Below are 8,633 nucleotides of genomic sequence, written 5' to 3'. Positions count from 1 at the left end.
TACTTGCGCATGGGCTCGGCCAGGAGCTGCCTTCTGTACCGGGCTGATTTCACACAGCGCGCTGCCTTCTAGGTTTTTCCACGTGGGGCCGTGTGCCGGCACAGGCTGAAGACGTCCACCGTAGGCAGGCCGTAGTCCGTATTTCTCTGTTCCCCCCGTCGGCGGGCACGTGGCTGCTCCCGCCCTTGGCTTCTATGGATCACGCTGCCATGAACTTGGCCATGCCAGCGTCTCTGTGGGCCTCCGCTTTGAGTGCTTTGTGGGCTGAAACCTAGAAGTGGAGCCACTCAGCTGTGCCGGTGGGTTCCCTGAAGGCAGGCTGAGATGTCAGAACTCCTCCTGCAGCTCGAGCAAGAGCAGGGAGCCCCCTCGGCTCGACCCCCACCCCTGGGAGTCACACCTTGCAGGCGTCCTGAGAACCAGCCGCACTACCCCGCCCTCCAGGAAGGGGAAGCCAGAGTGACAAGGTTCGGGGCCAGGTGGGTCAGTCCCTCCCTGAAGGCTGACGAATCGTCCGTGGGATTTCAGAGCAAAAGGGAAGTTTGGAAATCTCTTAGCCCAACCGTCCCTCTTCACAGATAGGAAAGCCAAAGGCGGGCTGGCGGCTGGCAGGTCACGAGGTCAAGGTCGCAGGATCAGACTCAACCCCACAGGTGGCCCCACGGGGCAGGCGTGGAAGCGGGCACTGCCGGTCGCCCTGGCCGAGATTCTGGCTCCCTTGGGCCGCCGGCGCGTGCCATGGTCGGAGTGGGCCTCCTTCCGGAAGGCGGCCAGTACCACCGGCCTCTGTTTTATGAAGAAGTCCTGGGCTGCTTTCACAATCTCTGCCTTTCTCAGCACCGTCCGTCCGTGTGAATCAAAACCCAGCGGTTGTTAATTAACTACAGTATAGGTGATTGGTTCCTGTTTTTCTTTCTTTCTTTTTTTTTTTTTTTTTAACTCCCCACAGGGAAGTTCACCGGGTGCCTTGGGCCCCCACCGTGAACCTGGGGGCTTGGCATGGGGTTGGCTGTGCCAGGGGCACGCCGCCAGGTTACGGGGAGAAGAAGGGAGGGAGAGGGATTAGGGGCCCTGGGAGAATCACTTTCCTCCTGCTGGGGAACCCCAGAGACCCCGGAAGAGAAACACGCCTGCCTGGCCCGGCTCATGAACCCTGAGCCTGCGAGTGGTGAGCAGCCCGGGGTCCCCTCGGGCTGTGAGCCCCAGGCTGTGACTCGGGAACCCACAGCCCTCCAGGGATGGAGAAAAAAATGAGGATCTGAGGATCTCAGTTCCTCTCCCCTTCGTCCGGTGCCGTGAGGACCGCCGATGGTGAGGCCGGGATCAGGTGTCAGCCCTGCTTCCTGGGCCCAGTGTCAGATTTGGTATCACAGCGGACCGCAGGGAGGGGTCGCCACGGCCCTGCGGTCCTCCCCAGCCCCAGCTCGGCCCCCTCCGCCCCTGCCTGGCATCCAGTGGAGGCCTGGGGATCAGGCAGGTGGCAGTCCTGCCCCGGGACCCCAAACCTTGGCTCTCACTCCGTAGAATGGGATGGGAGCCGGCCGGCTGGCTCCAGGGCACGGTCAGGCCCATGGGTGCTGGTCTGGGCTGAGCAACCCTGGCTGCCACAGTGTTTCCTGGTCTCTCGTTGCGGGGGCTCAGGCTCTAAGGCAGGAATCAGGGCGACCCCTGATGGACAGACAGACCCAGGCCCTTGGGGGTCCTCCCCATAATAAAGGTGTAGAGGAACCCAGCCCTTCCCGCCCTCCCCCAGCTGGAGTCTGGCCTCCCCAGGGGGTTTCCTGAAGCCAAGAGTTGGACCAGGGCAGGAAGGGGGCTGTGGGGAGCCCTGGAGGGGTGGGGGAGGGGGAGGAGGAAGACATGGCCCTGGGCGATAAGGCTGTGGCTGCCAGTGGAGCTGAGTGGAAGGGCCCAGAGCCCCGGAGAGCGGCCCCCTGGACACTGCTCTGGCGCCTGGGTCAGGTGCGGGGTGGGGGGGCCTGAAGCACCTGCTCCGGTTCTGCCGGGGCAGCGGACCCGGCACCTTAGACCCGGGTCTGTACGTGAAGAGCCGTTCTCGCTCCCGGCCACTCCACAAGGTTGCATTTTGACGCCCATTTAGTGGCTCTGCATGCTGAGGTTCAAGTACAAGGAGCGCCTGGGGCTGGGTGTACCCCCCAGACAGGGCCTCCACCGCCCCAACAGTGGTGGGAGGGGACCGCCAGCCTGGGCAGAGAGGGGTCCCTCTCCTGCCTGGCCCTGGGTCAGCTGCAAAGGCAGAGCCCCAAGCTGCTGTCTCTAATCTCCCGCCTCCCGCCCTGCTCCTGGGCCAGGGCCTTATCGCCGGGGCCCTCGCTGGTGTGCAGGAGTCGCCCGTGGATCCCTTCCCGCCTTCCTGCGGCCCTATCACTCCTGCAGCCCCGGGTGGGGGTGGGACTCCTCCGAGAAGGCCTCGGAGCTTCAGCCTGGACACACAACGGGAGCAGGGAGGGTTCAGGGCCACGGGGAGATGCTCTCTCTATGTACCCTGCGCCCCCAGGACAGCCTCACAGGTGGGCCGCAGGCGTGCAGACCCTCCCGGCGACCAGGAGGTGCCCTCTGCCCCGGGGACTGCGGGCAGGTGCCTCCCCACGCCTTGCTGCAGCCCCTCCCCTCTGCCATGCGCCCGAGCACCGAGAGCCTGGACCTCCCAGCTCTCACGGAAGGGGTGGGCCCAGAGAGGTTAAGTGTCTGGCCCAAGCTGCACAGCGGGGAGCTGAGGCGCCAACCAGTGATCCCCGGTTTCCTCAGCCTGGGCTCAGACGCCCCCTCCCTGCAGCCTCTGAGGCTGGGCACCAGGACTCAAATGCGGCCGCCTGCAAGTGGGGCCCGGGCCAGTGTTGTGGCACAGCGGGTTAAGCTGCTGCTCGTGATGCTGGCGCCCCCCCTAGCGCCAGGTGGAGACCCCAGGGCTCTGCTTCCGATCCAGCTCCTGGCTCCTGGCTCCTGGCTCCTGGCTCCTGGCTGCCGCTGGTCCGTCCCAGCTGGGCAGCCCTTGGGGAGAGAACAGCAACGGGGAGAGTGCTCACCTTCGCGCACGCGCGCTCTAACTCTCTCTGTGTGTCTGTTTCTCTAACTGTCTCTGTCTCTGTCTCTCTGTCTCTCTCTGTCTCTGTTTCTCTCTCTCTAACTGTCTCTGTCTCTGTCTCTAACTGTCTCTGTCTCTGTCTCTCTCTGTCTCTGTCTGTCTCTCTGTTTCTGTCTGTCTCTGTTTCTCTCTCTAACTCTGTCTCTGTCTCTGTCTCTCTCTGTCTCTGTTTCTCTCTCTCTGTCTCTGTCTCTGTCTCTGTCTTGTCTGTCTCTGTTTCTCTCTCTCTGTCTCTCTCTCTGTCTCTCTGTCTCTCTCTGTCTCTGTTTCTCTCTCTAACTCTGTCTCTGTCTCTGTCTCTCTGTCTCTCTGTTTCTGTCTCTCTCTGTCTCTGTTCCTCTCTCTAACTCTCTGTCTCTGTCTCTCTGTCTCTCTCTGTCTCTGTTTCTCTCTCTAACTCTGTCTCTGTCTCTGTCTCTCTCTGTCTCTCTGTTTCTGTCTCTCTCTGTCTCTGTTTCTCTCTCTAACTCTGTCTCTGTCTGTCTCTCTCTGTCTCTGTTTCTCTCTCTAACTCTGTCTCTCTCTCTAACTCTGACTTTCAAATAAAGAAATAAATCTCTAAAAAAAGACAAACAGCTGTGGGGTCCACAGTGTGTCCCTTCCCTTCCCTCTCTGCTCCTGGGGTCTCTGGGGTTGAGAGCTGGGTTCCAGGCGAGGGGGCCTGGGCCTCTAGCTGCTGTCGGGAATCTCATGCCGAGGGGCTTTGCCATGGCAGAAAGCATTTTTCTCGGTCACGCTGTGGCCGGCCCCTCCCCGCCAACGTCAGTGAGTGACAGCAACCCCAGCATCCCCAGGGGAGAAGCATCACAGCACCCCGGCCCCGGCCACCTCTCGGACACTGCGTCTGTGTGCCCAGATGTCCCTCTTCTTCTTTTTTTTTTTTTTTTGTAAGATTTATTTATTTATTTGAAAATCAGAGTTACACAGAGAGAGGAGAGGCAGAGAGAGAGAGAGAGAGGTCTTGGATCCACTGGTTCACTCCCCAAATGGCTGCAACAGCCAGAGCTGAGCTGATCCAAAGCCAGGAGCCAGGAGCTTCTGCTGGGACTTCCCATGTGGGTGCAGGGGCCCACAGACCTGGACTATCTTCTACTGTTTTCCCAGGCGATAGCAGAGAGTGGGATCGGAAGTGGAGCAGCTGGGACTCAAACCGGCACCCAAATGGGATGCCAGCACTGCAGGTGGCAGCTTACCGGCTACACCACTGTGCCAGCCCACAGATGTCCCTCTTCTCACAAGGACGCTGGGTACATGGAAGCTCAGGCATGCCCTACCCCACTCTGACCTCATCTTAACTTGACCATGTCTACAGAAAGATGGTTTCCCACGGGGTCATGGTCACAGATTCTGCGTGGGCATGAGCTTTTGGGGGACACTGTTCAACCCAGAGCAGCGGGTGTCAGACCTCAAGGGGGCTGCTTACCGAGGAGCGACGTCCCCTTGTCCGTCCTCAGCACCTCCCGCCCCGCAGGTGCGCAGTGCCCGGGACAATGCCACGCTCCTTCTTGGTGAAGAGCAAGAAGGCTCACTCCTACCACGAGCCCCGCTCCCAGGACGACCCCGTCTGGCCTCCTGCTCCCAGCCCAGGTGAGCCGGACCCTGGCTGCCCTCCCGCCACACCCTCAGGCTCGGGGTCTCCCTGAGCCGTGCGGTGGGGACAGCAGTGTCCCTCCCAGGGTGGCCTCCTCCTCTGAGAGGCCCGCAAGTAAATGCTGAATGAATGAGTGAGTGAACGAGGATGCACTCTTCTCTTCTCCCCTCCCCCCCGGAGGGGGAGATGAGAGCTTCGGGATGGGAGCCGGGACCCTGCTGCTGCCTTGGGGGTGCACCGAGCCCTGGGGTAGGGGAGCTCAGACAAGACAAGGCGGGTTCTGAGCGGTCGGCAGCACAGCCGCGGGCCTCTCTCGCGGTCTCCATTCTCCCTGTGCTCTCTGCAGGCTCCAGGAGCCGCCGAGTCTGACCACCTTGTCTCCCCACAGTGGCCAAGGACCAAATCCCGAGCAGCGGCCCTGCCCTCAGCTCCTTCTTCCCAAACCAGGGCCTGGACTGGGCCAGCCGCAAGCGGGAGGCGGAGCCACAGCCAGACCAGGGCTTGTCCAGGGTGGCCTCGGCCCCAGGTACCCAGCCCAAGACCGGCTGCCAAAGGGAGGGGCTGATGGACCCCTGGAGCAGGGCCCCTAGGGGGTGCACAGTCAGGACAAGGTCGCCTCCTCCGGCTTCCATGTGGATGGGGAGCCCCTTCCCGGGTGAGGCTTCTGTGGGGGAGCAGCCGGGCAGGGTCAGGCAGTGGGCACCCAGGATGAGGTGATGGTTTCTGGCTGGAGGAGTGGGGGACGCACAGTGAGACCCCCAGCAGTAAACTCGTGGGGGTCGCTAGGAGGCGGTCGCGAGGGGGCCGGGGGTCCTGTCGAGTGGGTGCCTCATGTTATCGAGGCTCCGTGTCCCTTGCTCCGCAGAGGGCCCCCTGGTGATGTCCCGAGCCCAGGATGGGGGCTCTCCACTCTCCGACTCGCCACCATTCTACAAGCCCAACATCTCCTGGGACACGCTGGCCTCGACCTACAGCCATGGCTACCGGCAGGCCCCCTCCACCGTGCAGGCCGCCTTCCTGGAGCGCTCCGTCAGCCTGTACGGCAGCCCCCTGGTGCCCAGCACCGCCGAGCCACCCCTGGACTTCAGCCTGCACTACTCCCCAGGCATGGACGCCTATCACTGTGTCAAGTGCAACAAGGTGGGTGGCCCAGGCCCTGCCCCCACCCTCCCAGCTACCAGCGGAGTTATTCTGAGCCTGGAGGGGACCCCGGGGGGGTTTCCTCGCCCTCATCCACGGAGCACCCGACACGCGTGGGCTCCAGGGGGTGGGTGAAGGCCGGGAGTTGGAGAGCTTAGTTCACTTGCCCAAGGTGGTACAGCAGGTAGACGTGAGAACCAGCACGTAAGGCAGCCCCGGCGGACTCCCAGCTCCTAACCGCGGGCTGCTCCGCCTTCAGACGGGGCGAGGAGGGCCTTCCAGTGTCTCGCCCCAGCCCTTGTGCCATAGACAGGGACCCAGAGAGGGAAAGTGACACTACGCCGCGAGCCACAGCAGGGCAGCGCGGGGCCCCTTCCGGAGTTTCCCGCCCTGGCTGGAGCTGGTGTGGAGCTGCCTTCCTGCTCCCTGCCCCCAGGTCTTCTCCACGCCACACGGGCTCGAAGTGCACGTCCGCCGCTCCCACAGCGGGACCCGGCCCTTCGCCTGTGACATCTGCGGCAAAACCTTCGGCCACGCCGTGAGCCTGGAGCAGCACACACACGTCCACTCCCAGGTGGGCCGTTGGGTCCCCCCCCCCGCCCTGAGGGTGACGCGGGTGGCGGTGGAGGGGGTGCGGGGGGCTCTGGGTCTCCCCTCACACGCGGGGGTCTCTGACGCACTGAGCTGCTCCATGGCCGTTAGCAGAGGCTCTGGCCCGAGTGCCAGCTTGGAGTTCCTTGATGCCTAGAGTCTTGGGGCTGGGCTGAGATGTCCCGCCCACCCCGTTAGCCCCGCCCCGTTAGTCGGAGAGTGGCAGGGTCACGGACAGCTGAGTGATTAGAGCAGCTCAGGCGGAGTGGGGGAGTGACCGTGCAGCTTCCGCGGTGACACCTGCCACGTGCCGGCTGGGGCGCAGCTCTCCACCTCCCGCTCCTCCGAGGTCGGCACTGTCCCACTGTGCAGTTGTGGCGACTGAGTTTTGGGGAGGTGACTTCCGGAGAGCAGGCGCTGGCTGCGAGGCCGAAGCCAGAACCGGGCTCCGGTGAACCCAGCCCTAACTAAAGCCCTGCCCACAGCCCGTCACTACCCCTGCCTCACAGAACTCGCTCCAGGTTGAGGGTTGTGAAATGTGAACCCCAGTACAAAACTCTCAGGTCTGTCAGTCAGTCAACAAACGCGGAGGCTGACTTTGGGTGAGGTCCTGGGAAGACTGCAAAGAGAATCCCACGTGTCACCAGTCAGGCCCAAGCAGGGAGGCGGGGAGCGGGCGGGGGCGGGCCCTGGTCCTTGAGGCCACCCCAACGGAGTGTCCTCTTCCGTAGGGCATCCCGGCCGGGCCCAGCCCCGCGCCCAGCGTGGGGCTCCCGGGCCTCGAGGCCCCGCCTGCGCCTGAGCCCCCGGGGCCTCGTTTCCTCCGGCAGGAGCGCACCTTCGAGTGCCGGATGTGCGGCAAAGCCTTCAAGCGCTCGTCCACTCTGTCCACGCACCTGCTCATCCACTCGGACACGCGGCCCTACCCCTGCCAGTTCTGCGGCAAGCGCTTCCACCAGAAGTCAGACATGAAGAAGCACACCTACATACACACAGGTGAGCCAGCCGCAGCCCCGCCCCTGGCCTGGGACCCCCCCCACACACACACCCGCAGAGCGGGGGACTGGAAGGTGCCGGGGCCGCCCCCTGCCTCCACCTGGGCGTCTGGGCACCCTCCTTTCGCTGGGGCCCCGGGGGACACGGGTGGGGGGCCCAGTGCCCATGTGGCTTAGGTGGGGAGAGCACAGGTGGGGTCTCTGGGCAGAATGGGAGCAGCCCGTGCATCGCTCATTCGCTCCCTGGCCTCTTCACCCCTCACTATTACCCCAGTGCCTGTGCCGTGCTGGCCCCTGACAAGTGTAGGGGTCCAGTGATTGAAGGAGGAACCTAAGCTCCTCTCTAGTGAGGGGCTGGGGCCAGAGGGGCTTCCTGGCCGGTTTCTCTTCTGTAAGGGCGCTGTGGGTTGGTCACGAGACAAAGCATCATAAAGTTTTGGAGAACATGCTTGGGGCTGCCGGCAGCAGGCCTGGTGCACCACCTTCCCTCGTCCCGTCCCCCCATAACCCCGGCCCTGCTGTGCCACCCCTCTGCCACGCAGGTGAGAAGCCGCACAAGTGCCAGGTGTGTGGCAAGGCCTTCAGCCAGAGCTCCAACCTCATCACCCACAGTCGCAAGCACACGGGCTTCAAGCCGTTCAGCTGTGAGCTGTGCGCCAAGGGCTTCCAGCGCAAGGTGGACTTACGGCGGCACCGCGAGAGCCAGCACAACCTCAAGTGAGGGCCGGCACCCCCATCGCCCGCCTCCCAGAGGAGCACCGGACAGGAGCCTCTGAACTTGGCCTTAGCACTCATGGAATGGCTGTGTGACCTCAGACGAGCCACTCCCCGTCTCTGGACCAGCGTCTCTCCTGCTGCAGAGCGCGCGCCAGGCCAGGGCTCCCTGAGCCGGAGTCGCTCTCAGGCGTGCTCAGGATGCTCCCCCAGCAGGGCAGAGAGCTGCACCGCGCCAGGCGCCTCCGTGCAAGGGTGCCAGAGCAGAGCAGGGAACCCCTCCTGCTGCCGCCCACGGGGCTGGGGGCTGGCCGCCATGGCCACCTACCTGGCTGTCACAGAAGGCTCAGTGCTACCTCCCGCCCCCGCGGGAGGGCTGTGTCCTGCCGCCCAGCTCCGAGTGGCCCTGCACTGCCCGTCAGAACCCGGTTCCGAGGCCAGGGAGAAGACAGCAGGCACTGCTGCCCGAAGCCTGCTCCTCTCACGTGCTGTAAAT

General features: G+C 63.7%; 1 protein-coding gene across 3 annotated transcripts; it reads left to right on the top strand.

The window, feature by feature from the left end:
• Nucleotides 1-4,596: 4,596 nt before the first annotated feature.
• On the top strand, nt 4,597-8,144 carry GFI1B (growth factor independent 1B transcriptional repressor). 3 transcript variants are annotated; one of them, XM_062207300.1, is made up of 6 exons: nt 4,597-4,693; nt 5,086-5,223; nt 5,563-5,837; nt 6,274-6,411; nt 7,259-7,424; nt 7,966-8,144. In XM_062207300.1, the coding sequence occupies exons 1-6, from the start codon at nt 4,597-4,599 to the stop codon at nt 8,142-8,144; spliced, it is 993 nt and encodes a 330-aa protein (XP_062063284.1). The 3 variants fall into 3 exon arrangements, with proteins under 3 accessions (XP_062063284.1, XP_062063283.1, XP_062063285.1); XM_062207299.1 differs by having other exon boundaries at nt 7,160-7,424; XM_062207301.1 differs by lacking the exon at nt 6,274-6,411.
• Nucleotides 8,145-8,633: the final 489 nt, after the last annotated feature.

The sequence above is a fragment of the Lepus europaeus genome, chromosome 12 (assembly GCF_033115175.1).
Source record: "Lepus europaeus isolate LE1 chromosome 12, mLepTim1.pri, whole genome shotgun sequence".
NCBI classification, from domain to species: domain Eukaryota; kingdom Metazoa; phylum Chordata; class Mammalia; order Lagomorpha; family Leporidae; genus Lepus; species Lepus europaeus.
Note: the sequence above shows the minus strand (reverse complement) of the source record. Positions and strands in the feature narration are given on the sequence as shown.